The sequence below is a fragment of the Nicotiana tabacum genome, chromosome 6 (assembly GCF_000715075.1).
Source record: "Nicotiana tabacum cultivar K326 chromosome 6, ASM71507v2, whole genome shotgun sequence".
In the NCBI taxonomy this organism is placed as follows: Eukaryota; Viridiplantae; Streptophyta; class Magnoliopsida; order Solanales; family Solanaceae; genus Nicotiana; species Nicotiana tabacum.
In genome coordinates this window covers 173,700,156-173,721,770 of record NC_134085.1, presented here as the reverse complement: position 1 = coordinate 173,721,770, position 21,615 = coordinate 173,700,156, and the positions used below count along the sequence as shown (strand labels likewise).

Genomic DNA, 21,615 nt, shown 5'->3' with positions numbered 1-21,615 from the left:
ATACCTGATTCTGATTGTTAAGTTGCATGTAGCAATCTTTAACAGTATAAAGACCTTTACATCCCCATCTCATACTGTCTGGAGCATTCTCATGAATGTTGTAGGCCTCTAATCTTGCTAGCATTTCCATCAAATCTTCTATCTCCCAATCTTGAACAGATCTTCTGAGTTGCACATTCCAATTATCATTTGCTCTGTTATGAGCAATAGAAGAATTCTTGTCCAAGGCAATGTTGAATAAGCTAGGATAGTCCTCCATGAGAGGAGTGTTGTTTAGCCATTTATCTTTCCAAAACTTAATATGACATCCACTGCTTGGTTCGAGGTTGAGGTGTCATCAAAGCATCTACTATTCCTCTCGTTCCATAAACACCAAAAAATAGTTGCAGGGATCATAAGCCAGATCTTCTTGATAACCTTATCAACCTCCCAAAGACTTCAGCTCATATGTGCCTCTCTCAGGGTCTGTGGCATTACCCAGCTTAGACCAAAAATACAAAAGAACATGTTCCATTGGTCTGTGGCTACTAGCAGTGTAGAAGTAGGTGACTAACTGTTTCCTAGTGTCTCCTGCAAAGGTAACATCTGTTGACCAGCTGAAATCCCCTTCTGCATAGGTTATCTTGCGTTAAGCAGGCTTCGTGAAGGGCAATCCAGTTGAAGCATGTCACCTTCACAGGTAACTTTGTTCTCCATATCAGTTTCCAAGGCCATGAATGCAATACCTGATTCTGATTGTTAAGTTGCATGTAGCAATCTTTAACAGTATAAAGACCTTTACATCCCCATCTCATACTGTCTGGAGCATTCTCATGAATGTTGTAGGCCTCTAATCTTGCTAGCATTTCCATCAAATCTTCTATCTCCCAATCTTGAACAGATCTTCTGAGTTGCACATTCCAATTATCATTTGCTCTGTTATGAGCAATAGAAGAATTCTTGTCCAAGGCAATGTTGAATAAGCTAGGATAGTCCTCCGTGAGAGGACTGCTGTTTAGCCATTTATCTTTCCAAAACTTAATATGACATCCACTGCTTGGTTCGAGGTTGAGGTGTCATCAAAGCATCTACTATTCCTCTCGTTCCATAAACACCAAAAAATAGTTGCAGGGATCATAAGCCAGATCTTCTTGATAACCTTATCAACCTCCCAAAGACTTCAGCTCATATGTGCCTCTCTCAGGGTCTGTGGCATTACCCAGCTTAGACCAAAAATACAAAAGAACATGTTCCATTGGTCTGTGGCTACTAGCAGTGTAGAAGTAGGTGACTAACTGTTTCCTAGTGTCTCCTGCAAAGGTAACATCTGTTGACCAGCTGAAATCCCCTTCTGCATAGGTTATCTTGCGTTAAGCAGGCTTCGTGAAGGGCAATCCAGTTGAAGCATGTCACCTTCACAGGTAACTTTGTTCTCCATATCAGTTTCCAAGGCCATGAATGCAATACCTGATTCTGATTGTTAAGTTGCATGTAGCAATCTTTAACAGTATAAAGACCTTTACATCCCCATCTCATACTGTCTGGAGCATTCTCATGAATGTTGTAGGCCTCTAATCTTGCTAGCATTTCCATCAAATCTTCTATCTCCCAATCTTGAACAGATCTTCTGAGTTGCACATTCCAATTATCATTTGCTCTGTTATGAGCAATAGAAGAATTCTTGTCCAAGGCAATGTTGAATAAGCTAGGATAGTCCTCCATGAGAGGACTGTTGTTTAGCCATTTATCTTTCCAAAACTTAATATGACATCCACTGCTTGGTTCGAGGTTGAGGTGTCATCAAAGCATCTACTATTCCTCTCGTTCCATAAACACCAAAAAATAGTTGCAGGGATCATAAGCCAGATTTTCTTGATAACCTTATCAACCTCCCAAAGACTTCAGCTCATATGTGCCTCTCTCAGGGTCTGTGGCATTACCCAGCTTAGACCAAAAATACAAAAGAACATGTTCCATTGGTCTGTGGCTACTAGCAGTGTAGAAGTAGGTGACTAACTGTTTCCTAGTGTCTCCTGCAAAGGTAACATCTGTTGACCAGCTGAAATCCCCTTCTGCATAGGTTATCTTGCGTTAAGCAGGCTTCGTGAAGGGCAATCCAGTTGAAGCATGTCACCTTCACAGGTAACTTTGTTCTCCATATCAGTTTCCAAGGCCATGAATGCAATACCTGATTCTGATTGTTAAGTTGCATGTAGCAATCTTTAACAGTATAAAGACCTTTACATCCCCATCTCATACTGTCTGGAGCATTCTCATGAATGTTGTAGGCCTCTAATCTTGCTAGCATTTCCATCAAATCTTCTATCTCCCAATCTTGAACAGATCTTCTGAGTTGCACATTCCAATTATCATTTGCTCTGTTATGAGCAATAGAAGAATTCTTGTCCAAGGCAATGTTGAATAAGCTAGGATAGTCCTCCATGAGAGGAGTATTGTTTAGCCATTTATCTTTCCAAAACTTAATATGACATCCACTGCTTGGTTCGAGGTTGAGGTGTCATCAAAGCATCTACTATTCCTCTCGTTCCATAAACACCAAAAAATAGTTGCAGGGATCATAAGCCAGATCTTCTTGATGACCTTATCAGCCTCCCAAAGACTTCAGCTCATATGTGCCTCTCTCAGGGTCTGTGGCATTACCCAACTTAGACCAAAAATACAAAAGAACATGTTCCATTGGTCTGTGGCTACTAGCAGTGTAGAAGTAGGTGACTAACTGTTTCCTAGTGTCTCCTGCAAAGGTAACATCTGTTGACCAGCTGAAATCCCCTTCTGCATAGGTTATCTTGCGTTAAGCAGGCTTCGTGAAGGGCAATCCAGTTGAAGCATGTCACCTTCACAGGTAACTTTGTTCTCCATATCAGTTTCCAAGGCCATGAATGCAATACCTGATTCTGATTGTTAAATTGCATGTAGCAATCTTTAACAGTATAAAGACCTTTACATCCCCATCTCATACTGTCTGGAGCATTCTCATGAATGTTGTAGGCCTCTAATCTTGCTAGCATTTCCATCAAATCTTCTATCTCCCAATCTTGAACAGATCTTCTGAGTTGCACATTCCAATTATCATTTGCTCTGTTATGAGCAATAGAAGAATTCTTGTCCAAGGCAATGTTGAATAAGCTAGGATAGTCCTCCATGAGAGAAGTGTTGTTTAGCCATTTATCTTTCCAAAACTTAATATGACATCCACTGCTTGGTTTGAAATGAATATTCTGAAAAAATTCATTCTCCAGTTTGCTAATATGCTTCCAGGGCCCTACTCCATGGGATGCACTGATAGTTTTGGTGCTCCAATTGTCTTTAATCCCATGTTTTGCATTGATCACCTCTTTCCATAGACTTGATTCACATGTGCCATATCTCCAGAGCCATTTCATTAGCAAACCTTTATTGTGCTTGTCTAGATTTCTGACCCCCAATCCACCTTTGCATTTAGGTTGCAATACCTTATCCCATTTAATCAAATGATACTTGTGAGAACTGTTGTTTCTTTCCCATCGAAAGTCCCTCCTGATCTTGTCCGGCCTTTTAAGTACTTTTTTAGGGATGGGAAACATCGACATGACATAGGTGGGTATGCTGTCAAGCACACTGCTGATGAGAGTGAGTCTTCCTCCCATAGAGAGGTATTGTTGTTGCCATGAAGCCAGTCTTTTCTCAAAATTCTCCACTGCACCATTCCAAATAGGTTGTAGGCAATGACCCTATACTGCAACCGATGATCCTTGCCAACTCCTCAATGTTGCTCACCCGATTGACTGGATATATAATACTTCTCTGCTTGTTGATGTGAAGTCCTGACAATGCTTCGAATAGCTGGAGTGTAAGATTCAGGTACAAGACTTGGGCTCTATCTGCCTCATAGAAAATCAGTGTGTCATCAGCGTCTAATAAATGTGAGATAGTGACTGAGTTTCCGGTGTTTGTGCCTACACTGAATCCTTGGATCCATTGCATTTCTCTGGCTTTTTCCACCATTTTACTTAAACCCTCCATGGCTAGTATGAATAGGAAGGGGGAAAGAGGATCCCCTTGCCTAATTCCTTTCTGAGGTGAAAAGAAACCAACAAGACCTCTATTGATTAAGACTGAGTACTTGACCATAGAGATACTGTATCTGATCCACTTTAACCATTTGTCTCCAAACTCCATTCTCCTCAAAATAGATAGCAAGTAAGACCAGTTTAATTGATCAAATGCCTTTTCTATATCCAGGTTTACACATAACACCAGGTGTGTCAGTTTTAAGCCTCCAATCCAACACTTCATTAGCTATGAGAGCTGCATCAGTAATCTGTCTGTGTTTAATGAAAGCATTTTAATGAGAAGAAACCAACTTTCCAATAACCTTTTTCAGTCTTTCTGCCAACACCTTGGCCACAATCTTATAAATACTACCAATAAGGCTTATTGGTCTGTAATCCCTAAGCTCAATAGCTCCCTTCTTCTTAGGTATCAAGGCAATGAAAGAGGCATTGCATATCTCTCCATGTAACAATGTTGGTGAAAATGATTTAGTGCTGCCATAATGTCTGGTTTGATGAAATCCCATGACTTCTGAAAGAAGGCCATGGTAAAGCCATCTGAACCTGGGGCTTTATCTGGGGCACATGATTGAATGATAGCATAAACTTCATCTTCCTCAAAACCTTTTTCAAGCAGCTCACTTTCCTCCTCTGATAGTCTGGCAACATCTTCAAAGTTGGAAGATGGTCTCCACTCTTCCTTATCTGTGTATAGAGATTGGTAATAGTTTAATATCTCCCTTTTGATCAATTCTTTATCTTCTGTAATCTCATTGTTTATCTTGAGCGTGTCTATTGAGTTGCATCTCCTATGAGAGTTGGCCAACGCTTGAAAGTATTTAGTGTTCCTGTCCCCTTCTTTTAGCCATAAGCATCTAGATTTGTGCCTCCAAGAAATTTCTTCAGCTTTAGCAATCTCTTCCAACTTCATTCTTAGAGTCAGAAACCTTTGTTTTTCTGCTTGAGTTGGAGCTCTGCTTTCAGTTGCTTTTTCTAAGGCTAAGAGTTCATCAAGAGCCCTGCTTCTCTTAGTGTCTAACATGCCATTAACTTCTTTGTTCCACTTGGAGATGTCCTTCTTCAAGCTCCTCAACTTCTGAATAAGCACAAAGTCTGGGTTGCCACTTATTGTGTAATTTTGCCACCACCCTTTCACCATATCAATGAATCCTTCTCTTTGAAGCCACATGTTTTCAAATTTAAAGTAAGATGTTGTTGAATCCCATTCTCCACTTTCTAGCAATAAAGGTTTGTGATCTGAGATGACTCTTGGGAGTGCTAGTTGCTTGATGGCTCTAAAACTTTCATTCCATTCTGTAGAGACCAAGAACCTGTCAATTCTTGAGGCTTGGAAAATATCCTCCCCTCCTAACCAGGTGTATTGTGCTCCATGTAATGGCAAATCCATTAGCTGCAGGTCCTCAATTGCTTCAGAGAAGCATCTCATAGCTTTGGTCCTTCTATAATAGTTCAATCTATCAGATTCATACATACATACATTGAAATCCCCTCCAACAACCCATTGTTCCTCCCAAATACCTCTGACTGATCCCAATTCCTGCCAAAAATCTTCCCTTTCAGCATTGGAGTGAGGACCATAAACACCTGTAAACCCCCATCTGAAGTCCTCATGGAGGCTCTCAAGAAAGCAAGTATTAGTGAAGCACCCCTAGTGAGAGTCAATACACCTCCACAATCTCTTATCCCATAGAATAAGAATGCCACCCCTAGTGCCACTAGCCTTCAAGTCTGCCCATTCAGCCCACCTATTCCCCCAAATTTGGTAAATCATATTGGTTGGAATATTCTCCATTTTGGTTTCTTGAAGACACAGAATATTAGCTTTCCACTTCCTAACTAGTGATGTGATAGTGCTCCGTTTATCCCTGTCATTGAGGCCCCTAATGTTCCAGCTGAGAATTTTAACTTTCATCTGAAAAGAGCCTTGCCTTGCCTGCCCCTTTCCTTTTTATTCCTTCCCTCATAGTTGATGCCACATATTAAGTTCTGGACCTCAGTTTCCCCTTTTTCCTCCCTTTCCCCTTCTTACTAGTTGAAGAGGGTGATCCCCTTTGTTGTAGTTGAACCTGTCTTTTCTGGTCCATTCTCATGATTAAGTCAAAAATTTCATGCTCAAATCCAGCACCGTTGATCCCGAAAGCCTTGCATACTTTACCCAACACCAATTTGGTCCATTTGGAGGTTTCTACTGTTGTAGGTTGTTGAATTCCTTGCTGGAATCCCTGTAATTCCAGATGTTCATCATCATGCCATGGTAGAGAAAGTGACTCAATGTATGAATCTGTTTCTGAGCGCATTAATGCAGTAGAGGTAGCATCGGACCAACCCAGTTGTTGAGGAAGACCCCTTACATTAGAAAGAAAATTTTCTGATTCATCACCAGCTTCGTCATCAGCTTCTGAGTGTGTCACAGGTGTTGCATGCGTGACTGCTTCAGAGAATGGCACTATGGATTGGGGCTGCTGATAGAAGGTTGAAGAAGAAGAAGGAATAGCAATGCTGGAATTAAGTCGTAGATCCAGTAGAGGCCCTTTAGCACGCCATTCCTGAATGATTGTGGGTTTAGTTGCCTTCATCTTTTGTTGGGCCTTCTTTTTTGGGGCTTTGTAATAATTAAAAGATTGGCCCACCATCTTCTCTTTAATGACTCCTGAGGTGCTTTCTTTATTGGGCCTGCACTGGCTAATATTATTATTAGCCCGTGTATGGAGAAGGGATGGAAGAGGGCCCAAAAGTTTTGAATTAAAGTGACCATTTGACAGCTGTCCCTCCACGTGCTCTGAACTGACTGCAACCCTATCGTTTTCCCCCAAACATATCGCCTTAGTTTTGGCCGCTATTTTTGCATCGGTTGGCCGGAAAGGTTTTGGCGAGGCTGCTACCTCCTTCAGAATTGATATTTCGAAACTCCAGCACTCCACATCGAGCTCTATCTTATCTGGACATTCAATATTACCATTGTTAACACAGATTCTTGCCCAGAGGTAGTGATTCTGGTGCCTCGTATCTTCGTCAATGTCTATGAAGCCACCACACATGTCGCCAATGATTCTATATGTCTCGAGGTTCCAAGCATTAATGGGAATTCCTAAAGCCTTAATCCATTTTTTACCAGATCTCTGCGAGGCTAACTCAGTGCCCGCCACCGGCGACCACCACTCCAATGAAAGGCGTCGACCGTTCCAGAACCAATCTCCAGCATGGACTATCACTGCTTCTTTTTTTTATGGAAATTCAAAGAGAAATTGATTGTGGGACATTGGAGTTACTTTCAGACCCTCGCAAACCTTCCACCTATTCAGAAACCATTTTTGTATCACCTCATGGTTGGGGCTGTAGTTGAAGGGATCGTTGAAAGTGCCGACTAAGCACCTTGAGAGAAAATAGCGATTCCCGTCATCTGCGCGTGGGTTAACTGCTTTGACAGTGTTAACCATCCTTGCTGGAAGCTTCGTCACCGGCGACCGAGAAATTTTTGTTGTTTCTGCATAGGATTGAAGAGTAGGAGGAAGTCTAGATCTGCTTGTACTTTGTTTCCCCAGAAAGTGTAAAATTTTGTTTGCTATATCTTCCCATCCCAAGTTGTAATCTGCTTCAGGAATAATCACTGCCTTCTTCCTGCTCCCCAACCATGCTTCAATACGTATGAATCTACCACAGCTATTGAAATTTACAAAGGCTTTGTAATAGTATGACTGTGAACTCCACCCCCAACGTCTGTAGTAATTCCCCTCCCTTTCGGTTGCTTGTCTGAGTGCTGTGCAAACTCGCCTGAGACTTTCCTCATCTATGTTAATTTGACACGAAAATCTTCTTCCCCTTTCAACTATAGTAAACCACCCCTCGCCATCGGTGATCTCAAAAGATTTCTCACCTGAAATAAAAAATATCTTGGCTTCCATGGTAAAGAAAGTTAGAGGAGAGTAACGGAGTACAGAGATGCCGGCAAGACATGTTTCAAAAGGAGAGAGAAAAAAGCTGGGCACGTTTCCCAAGTCAGAGCCATTTTTGAATTGCTTATGCTGTGAGTAATACCTGAAGTTATCACAGACTTCCTGGAAGGCCTTCCGCTTGTTACTTTCCTACACAAAAAAAAGTGAACATTATTGAAATAAGTCATATACAAGACTCCCAACTAGATATGGTGTTCGAGTTTCAATGTGCTAATTGATGCACTTTGAGCTTCAATTTTAAATTATAATAAAAGATGTCACACGTTTATGCCATGTCCTTCTACTGTTCAACTCATACAGCCACTTTTAAATATGGTGTTTGAGCTTCACTGAACATAATAACTAAAGCCAGCATGACTGACCAACACCTCCCCCCAACAATAAAAGAAAGAAAAAGAACAGAGTTACGCCTATGGAACTAAAAGCAAATCTATCGGTATGACTAACTTGAAACTAAGAATTACAATCCAACTGTATGCAGCTTCACATAATCTTTATATCTCATTTTATGTCATGCATTCTGCATTCTCAAACGAGTTTCAATTGCTTGCACTATTTGTTAGAATTTACGCATTGGTTGAGGCCTGAGGGAATGAGCTGGTGTCTATGATCCTCGGCAATCCTAACATTTCTGCTCTGGCTTTTGGAGTTAATTTAAACCCAAGGTCCAGCTTTTCACATGGTATCAAAACCAGACCCATTCCTATTCTTGATTTACGCAATGTTAGACCCTACATTCTATAGTTCACACTCCAAATGTCCATGTCCAATGCAAAGAGTTAAACTGTCACACATTGGTTGAGGGAATAGACTGTTACCTCCACATATAGTGTTCCGCAATACTCACCTCATTAGCTAACTTTTGGAGTTGAGTTAACCTCAAAGTCCATTTTTAATACTATTCAAAGTCATGGCTCTAAGGTCATATAAAGTTTCTCGTCCATTTACTATCTCCGATTTAGATATTCCTACATGTCAAAAGAGATTGCGGGAGGAAGCTGCTATAACATGCAAAAGGTTGAGGGATTTCCTCGAAAGCCCCTCCAAGCATGAACATATACTTGAGGTAAGCTTGCCCAAAAAGTAAGCAAATTGTTCCTGTTTAACCTCAATGATGTTTCTCTGGTTACAAACAAACATATCGTGGATGAAACGGAAAAGATTTAAGTGGGATACACTGAGAGAGGATACAACAACTATGTCTCACTCAGAACTAGTTGGAGTTGATTACATGAATCTGTGTATTTATTGGACTAAATTTGAGCCTCTTTCGTTACATTACTCAGTAACAGGAATTCTCTAAAACTATGGATTCTGTAAATCTCTCACCAATCCCTACATTATTGAATAGTCTCCAACCAAACTTATGAGACTCCAGTAAACATCCGGATCTAGTTAATGTGTCCCAACGACGACTAATCCTAATCCGAATAGCTGGTATCGAACAATACTGATACTTCACCCCTAATGTGTTTTATTTTTCGCTAAGTCCACATAAGGTCTAAGAAATTGTAAATCATTTGAGATACTTCTCTACGCGAATTTCTATCAACCTCAACCTTTTTCTCGACACCTTTAGCCATCATGGTATCACATCTATGAATCTGCTTGCACCTTCTGTCGCACGTTACATTTTGTAGTCTTATCTAATATTATATGACCACAATTTCATTTAAACATCTACATTTTGTCATACTCATGCTGTGAATACTTATAGGACCAACATTCACTCTCATATAGTGTTTCTGGTCTCACAATTGTTTTCAAGAATTTGCCTTTCACTCTGGTACGTATCCCGACACTTCCATGAAACTTAGTCTTCATCCATCATTATTTTCTTAAAATACCGAGCCTAAATATTTGAGTCGTCTAATCTCACCTCAACATCATTTTTCTTATGTTGGATGAACCTGCAGTGCATATATTCCATCTCACTTCGACATGTCCTAAAAGCCTTATTATCAAGAGTTCTTCACTTTAGTTTATTTTCTCACCAATTCCATCAATTAACAAAATATCATCTAGGAATACCATACACCATAAAACCTCACCTTGTATTCTATTGATTAACCCAATGCATGACTAGAGTAACAAGTACGTGCTCAAAGTAGATCTCTAATGTTAAAAGAACCACAGTTAACATATGCTTTCTATCCTGCTCGGATTTAAGGAGATATGTAAATTCGTCCTCTTGATTTGAGTTGAGCCATTGTTCGAATAGCCTCTCTATACCGATTGATCTCTATCTCCTACCAAGACTTGTGGGCTATTGTCCATAACAAAACTAAACTTCTTTTTATAAGGTAAATAATTTTATTAATAATTGGGGGAAACCCCACATACAAGCCGTATACCTAAAAGAAGAGAACCTACACCAAAATATGGTTCTCAACAAAAGAGGCTCAATCCTCTATACAAATAGGGACTTCATGAGAACATTGAAAAGAAACTAGAAACAAAAAACTACTTTATACTTCAGATGCCCTCCTATTTCTTTCATTCCAAATAACCCACATGAATGTTAATGGGGCAACCTGCCATGCCCTAGGACTTCTCTTTCCCCTCGGGTGAACCCAGCTATGCAACGCCTCTTCTACGTTGTGTCCCAAACAAATTAAGCACCACCCTCCACAACCGATTAGCCACTTGACAATGCAATAGAAGATGATTTACGTCTTCACCCGAGCTTTTACACATGAAACCCCAACCAAGATAAGTGATTCTCCCTCTTTCTTAGATTTTCCACTGTTAAAATCACTCCCCTTGCTGCAACCATGCAATGAAACACACCTTTCTCAACACTCTAGGAGTCCAAATAGAGCAATGTGGAAAGATGCATTCCTCCCCTTAGCAACCTCTTATAATATGATTTAAGAGTGAAAATTGCATCCAACCATCTCCATGCGTCTGATATGTAGTTTGGCGTATTCAACCCATACAGCATCTCAACCACATTGTGAAATTCACCATCTCTTAATCTTGTAAGTCCCTCCTGAATCTCAAATCCCAATAAACTATCCTTTCATGAGACTTATAGATTTGTTGAATTGTCATCCCTCTTTGGCTTGATACACTATACAAGTTAGGGGAGGCTTCCCTCAACTCGTTCTCCCTACACCACTTATGCGCTAAAAAACTAACAGTACTTCCATCCCCAACCCTAAAAGAAATATGTCCACTAAAGTCTCCCCGCCCCTTCACGATACTTCTCCACAAGCCACTATGGAACTGTGATGTTTCTGGTCCTCCTTTCAATTATACCATATTTTTTCGCTATCACGCCCCTCCAAAATGCGTTCTCTTCCATCCCAAATATCCATATCCACTTTCCTAACAAAGCTTTGTTAAAAACCTTGAGATCTTCCACTCTGATTCATCCCCATACCTTTCGAGATGTGACAACTCTCTTATTCACTAAATGACTTGTTCCTTCCGCCATGTCCCATAAGAAGTTCCGCTGAAGTCTTCCAAACATCTCGGTCACCTTACCAGGGGACTGTAAGAGTGACAGCAAATAAGTTGGTATGCTAGAAAGTGTGCTTTTGATTAATACTTCTTTCCCCCCTCTCGACGAGTACCTCTTTTGCCATCGCGCTTCCCTTGTTTCGACAAGTATCTCTTTTGCCACACCGCTAACTGCTTCTCTACTCTCTCTGTCAACGGATTGCACACCGCAAGATCTCTGCTCGAAGCACCCAGCGGTAACCCCAAATAGGTAGTAGATTTAAGTTTTTACTCCCCTTGTCTCTCAATCATACATTTTTTCTCCTCTCTAGAATTCCTACCTTTTGGTACATGCTTATGGAGTCTGCTAAAGAGTTCAGTAACCAAAATCCTTACCCACGCCTATTGTTGCAAGAGAAGAGAAACTTGTCAAAACATTTTGCTTAGTAATTCAACTTAGCAGGGCATTAAGGCTCCAAAGCCTCAAAAGACTGTTGAGGCACCAGCTGAATTGCTAGCAATACAGTGAATGTATGTAATGGTTGAGAGATTTACAGCAAGATTTGCAAAGTGGAAAACAAACTAAGCAGATAAGTTGTGGCACTTACCACAGTCATGTGCTGCCGGCATTTCATGAATGTCCAGTCTCCCTTGTTTCGACGAGTGACAGCAAATAAGTTGGTATGCTAGAAAGTGTGCTTTTGATTAATACTTCTTTCCCCCCTCTCGACGAGTACCTCTTTTGCCATCGCGCTTCCCTTGTTTCGACAAGTATCTCTTTTGCCACACCGCTAACTGCTTCTCTACTCTCTCTGTCAACGGATTGCACACCGCAAGATCTCTGCTCGAAGCACCCAGCGGTAACCCCAAATAGGTAGTAGATTTAAGTTTTTACTCCCCTTGTCTCTCAATCATACATTTTTTCTCCTCTCTAGAATTCCTACCTTTTGGTACATGCTTATGGAGTCTGCTAAAGAGTTCAGTAACCAAAATCCTTACCCACGCCTATTGTTGCAAGAGAAGAGAAACTTGTCAAAACATTTTGCTTAGTAATTCAACTTAGCAGGGCATTAAGGCTCCAAAGCCTCAAAAGACTGTTGAGGCACCAGCTGAATTGCTAGCAATACAGTGAATGTATGTAATGGTTGAGAGATTTACAGCAAGATTTGCAAAGTGGAAAACAAACTAAGCAGATAAGTTGTGGCACTTACCACAGTCATGTGCTGCCGGCATTTCATGAATGTCCAGTCTCCTGCTCCATAGCGTCCATGGGCTCCTCCATCTCTAGTGCTGGTATTTTAATAACAAAAGGTTCAATAAGCAACTCAATCCATGAAATATACGGGTAGAGAACAATGCAGAAGCTAGTTCCACTGACCTGCCTATAAGATATTCACCGAGTGGAAGAGTGCCATTCACCCATTCCAAAACACCCGCACTTGGAGTAAAAGGTACAACCTGTCTCACAAACACAACAATCTAAAATGAGTGGACAGAGGAAGTATATAAAATGAGCTGGAGAATTTGTACAAGGTCATATAACAACTCATTCCTGCCGAACCATGTGGAATGCATTAACAAGCATATGATTAACAAAGTACCATAAGATCGTGAACCAATATTTATACAACTCCTAGGCAAGATAGACTTGAACAATCTACTCAATAACATTAAATCAGGAGGTGATATAGTTAATAGTCATATTAAGCAGTAGGGAAGAATAGTATAGATAGTAATTGAAAGATTATCATTAAGCAAAACAAGTGTAATTAAAGAGTACAGTTTTAAGTTCAACAGAAAAGAATTAAATAATTTGGCACGCGCCCCTTCAAAGAGGAACTTAAGTCAAGGATTTTTGTTTTCCATTATAATTTTTTTTGGAATTGAAGGTGCTTTTACCCTTTTAAGATGTTACCTTGTAAGTGCGAATTCTCAGCCTTCTTTTCCAAGTGTCCCGATGGTTCTGTAAGAAAGTATTTACTAAGCCAAAGAACTGTTCCATCACCTGTGTATTAAATTCAAAATGTATATCAATACTCACGAGAAAAGAAAACCTATAGCAGGGAATTTGCAATCCATGACATACCATTTCTTGAGCTCAATGCACACAACACAAATTACAAGCAGAAAGGGAAGGCATCCACAGACATGAAATAAACAAGAGGCCAACTATACATTTTACCAGCACCTATAAGGCTCTTACTTATGGCTGGGATCAAACAAGGTAAAAGTACACCAAGAAATCAGGGAAGAACGGGCAATCACTGATAACAACGGAATTAATGCTTCTACAATAACCAGCAGAAATAATGGATTATAAGCCTTAAACATTGATGCTAGTCCATGCTTCCAAATTTGACAGATATGTAAAGAAAAGAACTAACTCTGTGGTATCTGACACTCCCCTCAATCTTCCATGATTCTCATAAAGCATGCTAGTAAAAAAATTGTCATGTATTTGTGCTGAATTTCAGTGTGCCAAATATAGCGGATGTAAAAGAAAGAGTTTAAGCACGTACAGCATCTTGTCTCAGGTCATCATTGCCAGATTTTGCAAGTTGTCGGTATTTATTGCCATCGGAGCCGAAACATTCAACAACTTTTGGCGCATTTATACCATTCATCACACTGTAGAACACAATAGTTAAAACACAGGAGAACTATGACAACTGTATTTGAACAGCCTGTTGTATTGAACTACATCTAGAGCACTTAAACCATTTGTGAGAAAGCACGGGAGAAATTATATTATTGATATTAGTTTTTCAATATAATACAAGAAGTCCTATTTATAGCTATACTCTACAAAGTACATATTACTCCTATTCCAATGTGGGACTAGACTTACTTATATACATAACTATCTAACTCCATTTATTGCACTCCGAAGCACAACAGTTTAAGTCACAGGAAAACCATAAGAAACTGCTACAGAGTGGCATGTATACTTTGTTACTTACGTGACAGAATCTGCTAATCCTTTAAAGTGCGGAAAGGAGCCTTCAGTGTATTGACAACTCGGGTCAATTGCTATATTGGCTGTTACCACAGGAACCTGAAGACACATTATACCAAGAGGTGTTAGCTGTATCAATCGACTCCAACAAGAGAACTAAATTCAGAAGATTCTATAGCAAACATGAGCCCCCCCCCCCCCCCACACACACACACCACACACACAAAAAAAAAAACCAAAAAAAAAGAACCTCATAAGAGAAAATCTGCTCTTATATTCCAATCCCTCACTTTTTTACTGATAAAAGCATCAAGCCAGCCTACATGCAGAAGTGAGTTGCAACAAGTACAGGTTGAAAAAGCCTAGGACAATTATCATCCAAGACTGCTTGTCACTCAGGGTGCAGACCCAGACAGCGGACGCCGAGAACAGTAATGTAGACTTGAATTACAGTTTGAAAGAAATAACTATTGAACTTACAAGTTCAAGATCTCGGATGCTGCGAATTTCCCTCGGAAGATTAACCTTTTTGTTAGTATCCTGCTCAAAAATTCTAGTTGTTAGTTGTGAAATAGCAAAAGATGCTGCAGTTCCACTTACAATAAAACAAGCCTTACCGCCACCCCCATCCAACGAGAAAAAGAAAGAAATGAAAAAAGAAGAATGGAACATAAAGCAGATAAATATCAATATAACAAGAAGATGAAGACATCTGCTTACCTCCCTTTTTGTTTCTAATTCAGCTAGTTTAATGTAGATCTCAACCATTTGCTTCATCTGTTTACCAAAGAGATAACCACTTTATGGTGCACAAAATATAAAATACACAAAGAAAACTTGCTGAATTATAATCGAAAATCTAACCAGAATGCTGATGAGTCAGTACCTGTCTGATGACAGCTCCATGATACGAAGATAACTCCTTCAACAGATTTTCTGCAGCGGCTTTTTTATCCATGTCAACCACAAAAGAACTTCTGCTACGTTGTTTGTCTTTGATTCGATCACCATTTGCCAAAGCTAGAAGCTGACACAACCACCAGGAAAATAAAATCCTGATGTAGTAGGTTGATAAACATATTCATGAAATACTAGAAAGGAGTGCATCCTTCAAGTTAAGATATTTTAAATATCTTTCTGATGCGAACTGCCACTAAAATTTAGAAGAAAGAAAAGTTTGAAACAATATGGAACATTCAACTTCACATATCGTGCCCTAATTACCTGAAATATCGTATGATATGGATGGTCAATGGCCATTCTTTTGATGAGAGAAACCAAAGCAAACTGCATAACGCAAAATTCATATTCAGTCACCTAGAAACCTCTTTTTTTATGAAAAAAAAAGTATCAACTCAACCAACAGATAAAAGCAAATCAAAGTGAAACAGCAAAAAGCACAAGCACAGAGTCTCAGGTTATACCTGGAAGTTTTGAGCTCCCTGACTTTCTTTTGTGCTTCCCATCCTTGAAGCAATTTGGTAAACTAGTGGAATAAACTTGTAAGATTGAACCTGAAAGTAAATGATACATTGTATCCTGAATAATTTACAGTCTAGAGCTAATATAAAATACGCAAATACAAAACAGATTATTTTTGAAGATACAGCCTTGTAAAGCTTCCGATGTCAACTTATAACAATGATCGAAGTATACCTCACTTATTGTGCCGAGCATGCTATCCACAACAATTGGTCTAAATGAGAGACCAAACCACAGTGAAATAAGTCGAAATACCTGTAAAAAGGGTAGCTCTAAAAATTTAAATAAAGCCAGAGACAGCTTAATGAAATTTCTAATGACCGCATACAGTGTTGGTTTGCCGAAAAAATCTTGAAACATTTCTACTTTCCCCATTTAAAGGCAGTAAAACAGAAGCATTTCATCCATTAAAATAAATCTTGACAAACTATATAATTAAAAAATCAACGATTAGACTCATCTATAATCATTGTTTCAGCTGATTTAGAACAAAATAACTTCAAATCTTCTCCTCCCCCTTCCCACCCAAAAAAAAAAGGATCCAGGACTTGGTCTCAGCAGAAAAACCCATAAAATCAGAAAGCAGCAAGCAATACATACCACCCTGACATCATATTTATCTCCTATTACTAAACAGCGTTTATATTCATCAAGCGCCGTGCTCAGAAAGTTGTCCCTGTCTTCCTGAACAGCCAAGATAAGAAAAGAAAGCAAATCATGACAGTTAACAAACGCATAATCAGCTTCAGGTAATGTGCAACAGTTTGCACAGGAAATAATTGCAAGTGTTAAAATTACTCCTCCTGAACTTTAAAAGAGGAGAAGGAACAGTTCAATAACTTTTAACAACAGTGAAGACTAGGACAAAGGTTTATCAGTGTAACAAAAATTAAGGAGAATTATAAAAGCTACTTTAATTTGAATTGTCTTTTCAAAGTACTTCATTTGACAGAATAAAACGATAATATTTTAATAGTAATTTCCCGCCATATAACCTACAAGATCATTTATACAGCTCTTATGTACCTTAACATTATTAGCAAATTCAAAATTGTTAAAAGTTGCCAATGGGAAATTAAGACTAAACATATTTAAAGCTGCAATGCTACACGTGAATCAATGAGAAAAAACATCTGGAATACAGTAGAAACCACCTTAAAATTAGTTTTTTTAAAATAAAGAAGATAAAAGGGTTCTCCCTGAAGCAGTGCTAAAGAGAGTAATTATCATGCCACCTGCAATTTTTCAGCCTCTTCTTTATCCATTGCCAGCTGCTTCTGCAACTCTTGTATTTTTGCTGATAAGTCGGTCTTTTCTCCCTAGTATTAGAGAAATATCACATTTAAATAGGTGCAAATTCAGAATCATCCTATCTCTATAACACCAAAAAGAAAGGATGACCATCATCAAGCTTACCTTTGTTGAACTTCTTAATCGTTTAACTAATGCTTCCAGCTCCCTTGTCTGAAAAATAAAAAATTTACATAAATAACCATGGGATTATTGATTTGCCACCATCGTTTCATGACTTCCTATTACTCTTTGGTTTATTTCAGTTCCATAGCATACCTTGTGCTTTCTTAACCGCATTGCTGCCTGCCATTCACTGGAATTAAGTCGTTCTTCATAACTACGAAACAGAGCATCCGCATAGTGCGCAAGATGGAAATGCAGTTGACTTCGTTTTATGGCGGAAACCTTTCCTCGTGCCATGCAATCCTCAGCTAGAACGACTGCATGCTTCAAGTATTTCTCTAGTATAGTTCTTGAGCTGCATAACCATACTACAGAGTGAGAAAGCGGCAATCATTTTTTTGTACAGAAGGTGAAATGCAGTATCACCCTTTAAATCTATTATTGTCTGTTATCTATTTTCGAATGATGCTTGCATTAGGTTCAGTGTTCGTCAGGAGCCTTTGTTTTGTTTGACTACAGATTTGTATGTCAAGTTCCTCCCCCCCCCCCCCGGCCCCGTTGGAGCCATTCTGAATATGGACGTCTCTATTGGGGATGGGCTGATGTACTAGGCTATGACAGAAATCGGTAACAGTAAAACAAGAAGAAATTGGATATGGCTGGGCAGGAATCAATCCCTAAATGTACTAGTCAATTGGTGGGACATTCAAAGAGCTTGTTGAAGAGAAAGAAACAATAAAAAGTGAAACATACTGGCCTTAAAGGGAAACATAAGATCAAGAAGCTGAAGAGACTAGGGCAAGTGGGGAGAGAGAGCGCCAGATAAGAAGTCAAAATATATATCACAATTAAACAGATGAAAAACATCAGACTTATATGGAAACTTAGTTCCGTTGTTGGAATACTACTGACTTGCTTGATCGTGTTTCAGCGAGCCACTTCCCAATTAACCGGAAAACATCAGATGCGTTTTCATTCGTCTGGTGGTTTAGTGAAATATACTTTGCAAGATTGATTGCCATCTGATGTTGGCCTTGAGCACGCAGAAGCTTAGCTTCTTCAAGCTGCAGCACATGAAAAGAACCATACTAGTACCAGTATAATAGAAAGTGGTGAACCAGTAAGCAGAGTTTAGCATCGATTTTTAAAGTGAACGAAGAGTAAGAACTTGCAGCGGAAGAAATATCTGAAGATCTCAAAGTAAACCCGAGCAAAAAGAACTACTTGAGACCTTTCATAACATGGACTATACAGAAAGTATACCTCATTTTGTCAGTTAACTCATCAAATATCAGAAGCCAGAAACATGTGGAAACATGTAAAACTTCAGAAAACTCATAATCAAATGTATTAGCACTTTCTTAAAATGTTATACCAATATAACTTCAGCATGGGTTATAAATCCCTTTTTATTTATTTTTTGCTGTTAGTTGACAAGAACAGGTAATCAGGTCAAACATCTTCTAAAGTCTCATTTATGATTCTTTGTTGAATCATTTGTATCACATTATCGAAAATCTCAAATTCTTAGAAAGTGGATTTTGTCTTAGCTTATGGTTTCCTGAGAAACATCAATGGAACATATGAGAACTAAATTGCACAGCTGCCCACTTGCATATATTCTTCATGGAATAAAAAACCATGTTCATACCCTTCCAAGTTACTCGATACTAGAGCACAAAGAATAATCAAATCGGACAAGCAGTCGCATTGCATCAAACATTAATTTATTAAAGAACATGTTCATACTCGTCCAAGCCAGTAAAGGTTGGAATGTTCTCCCATTTCTGCACAGAGAAACTTGAATTCATGCAAAGCTGAAGCAGCCTGAGAAAACCTAGCCACCTACACAAAGAAGATATTTAGCAAAAATTATAGTGATCATTTCTACAGGGAGTACCCATTATACCAGAATCACCTTGCGGAGAGTAGCTGCAGATTCAAGCAGATGTTGTACAGTATAATCCTGGCAATTTAAAATATGAAGCAAAACTCTTCTAAATGCCACAAATGGTTCCAGCAAATTCATATGTAACTGTGCTTGCTTCAAAGTCCGCTTCCAGTCCATGTCTAGCCATGATAACTGCATTGGCCAATTCCAAGTCAAAAGGCACAGTATTCAGTACGTTACTAACCAGGTCCATGATAAGCATCACGAATAATATACATGCAAAATGCTTCTTATTCTGATGCCATCAGAGGCAAAATGGGTATCAGAACTATTCAATTATCTACGGGAAAGGATAATTAAGACTATCACATGCCATATATGTAGAACGATACAATGTTATATTTTTAATATTTCGCTAGTTGACAAAACTAGCAAGGGTGTCAATTGTCAACCAATAGCTTGAACTTTAGAGAAGCACTATAGAAGTAAGAGTTTTAGGATAAGTAGAAGTAAGATTGAATATGTACTGCAAGCTTAGTCAGTATGAGAAGAATGAAGTTGAGGTGGTATCCAACGGGATTGTGGTGCCTAAATGCAAATGATTTACATATGTAGGCTCGAAGTTTCAGGAGAATGGTATGACGAACAAGATGTTATGCATAAGATCAAAATAGGATGGTTGAAATGGAGAAGTGCTACCGAAAGTGTTATGTGATACAAGGACACCTATACAAGTGAAAGGTAAGTTCTATAGAACCGTTCTGAGACAAATATAACATTGTCCAGAACTTGAAGATGAAATGTTTGGCCCTTTTCTACTTTTGGAGTAAACAAGAGTATATGGAAGATCATGAGTCTTTTGTTGATGTCATAGAATCCTTGTAACAGATTAATAACTAAGAGACTCCTATACTCTTCCCTGTAATTATGTACTTATCTTTGATGATTTTAATATATATGCAAAAATTGTTACCTTCTAAAAAAAGGTCTATAATAGTTATAAAACCAACAATGTTGTGAGTGTCTCTAAGAAGGACATGCTAAGATAAATGTGCGGTCCTACAAGATTAGAAATGATCATGTTCAATAGAAGGTGCAATTAGAACACATCGAGGATAAAATAGGAGGTTTCTTGTAATGGTCTGGTCATGTCCTGCATTGACCTCCAGATGCACTGGTCTCTAAATGCGAAACCATGGTGAGCGGAGATGTTTAAAGGAAAGTAGAAAACGACCTTCAATCTCTTGGAATTCATACAAGCCTAGCGAAAATAAGCACAATAAAAAGAAAAAGATCTATATAGGGGATACCATTAATTGGACTATGTTTTAGACAGGTTAATACATTTACTTCACATCTTATGTTTTCAAGAGTCCTTTAATCCTATTTGAGAATTACATGCCAATATTTATTACAAAATGTATTGCTACTTTATTATTATTATTATTATTATTATTATTATTATTATTATTATTATTATTATTATTATTATTATTATTATTATTAATACTATTGCTACTACATTCATTATTATTATTATTATTATTATTATTATTATTATTATTATTATTATTATTATATTATTATTATTATTATTATTATTATTATTATTATTATTATTATTATTATTATTATTATTATTATTATTATTATCATTATTATTATTATTATTATTATTGCAACATGAGCTTAAATCGAGTAGCATAGTTAGTGAGATTTCGCACCGCCTATCCAACTTGCTTGGGATTGAAGAGTAATTATTGTTTTTGTTATCATAGAGAAACAAAAACTGTATAATACCTGAGTAATTGATGGAAGTACAGGTTTAGATGAGACCTTTGGCATCTTCAAAGAATCCAGCATTGTGCAAGATGAAGTCCAACGTGAATCCCAAGTCATCCCGAGGTGATAAAGTATCTGCATAAGAATGGATAAACTTGCAAAGGATCTGTAGTTCTGTACTAATATATGTAATTGTTCTTCTTTTCATGGATAAGTTGCTTAGTGAAAGGGAACCTTAAGCACAATGTAAAAAAAAAAAAAAAAAAAAAAAAAAAAAGGGCAACCCGGTGCACTAAACTCCCGTTATGCGCAGGGTCCGGGGAAGGACCAGACCACAAGGACACAATGTAATACATGCAAATGAAAAAACACAAATTGCCAGCCGAGAGATCAGGATACCTGAAGCTTAACTATAGCTTGATAAATGTATTTGGTGCTCTCCGCACTTGCATGACAGATAGACAGCAAAAGCTCCTAAAGAGATCGAAAAGCAGCTACAAGGTGTAAATGTCCAAACACAACTATGAAAAGGTAACTATGACGTAGGACTTCTATACCTGCTTGGAATCTTTTAATTTTATCTGGAATTCATCAAATCCTCCCTCTTTTAATGCTCTCAAGCAGCTGAATTACAACAGG

The 21,615-nt window shown here is 38.6% G+C and overlaps 1 protein-coding gene across 8 annotated transcripts in view; it reads right to left on the bottom strand.

Moving 5' to 3' along the window:
* Positions 1-21,615, bottom strand: part of LOC107763003 (serine/threonine-protein kinase ATM) — a 92,023-nt gene that overhangs the window by 3,875 nt on the left and 66,533 nt on the right. For 4 of the 8 annotated variants that reach the window (XM_075255955.1, XM_075255956.1, XM_075255958.1 and 1 more), the window contains 22 exons: positions 21,534-21,600; positions 21,376-21,450; positions 20,995-21,111; positions 19,222-19,386; positions 19,053-19,148; positions 18,216-18,367; positions 17,457-17,658; positions 17,304-17,351; positions 17,123-17,206; positions 16,488-16,571; positions 16,062-16,142; positions 15,830-15,919; positions 15,630-15,692; positions 15,292-15,432; positions 15,126-15,182; positions 14,886-14,945; positions 14,410-14,504; positions 13,969-14,077; positions 13,365-13,454; positions 12,828-12,907; positions 12,661-12,739; positions 8,088-8,134 (listed from right to left, as the gene is read on the bottom strand). In XM_075255955.1, the coding sequence (XP_075112056.1) occupies positions 8,088-8,134; positions 12,661-12,739; positions 12,828-12,907; positions 13,365-13,454; positions 13,969-14,077; positions 14,410-14,504; positions 14,886-14,945; positions 15,126-15,182; positions 15,292-15,432; positions 15,630-15,692; positions 15,830-15,919; positions 16,062-16,142; positions 16,488-16,571; positions 17,123-17,206; positions 17,304-17,351; positions 17,457-17,658; positions 18,216-18,367; positions 19,053-19,148; positions 19,222-19,386; positions 20,995-21,111; positions 21,376-21,450; positions 21,534-21,600 (2,082 nt within the window). Of the gene's footprint in view, positions 1-8,087; positions 8,135-12,113; positions 12,567-12,660; positions 12,740-12,827; positions 12,908-13,364; positions 13,455-13,968; positions 14,078-14,409; positions 14,505-14,885; positions 14,946-15,125; positions 15,183-15,291; positions 15,433-15,629; positions 15,693-15,829; positions 15,920-16,061; positions 16,143-16,487; positions 16,572-17,122; positions 17,207-17,303; positions 17,352-17,456; positions 17,659-18,215; positions 18,368-19,052; positions 19,149-19,221; positions 19,387-20,994; positions 21,112-21,375; positions 21,451-21,533; positions 21,601-21,615 lie in introns of those variants that run through there. The other 4 variants (XM_075255957.1, XM_075255960.1, XM_075255959.1 and 1 more) reach the window with 4 other exon arrangements.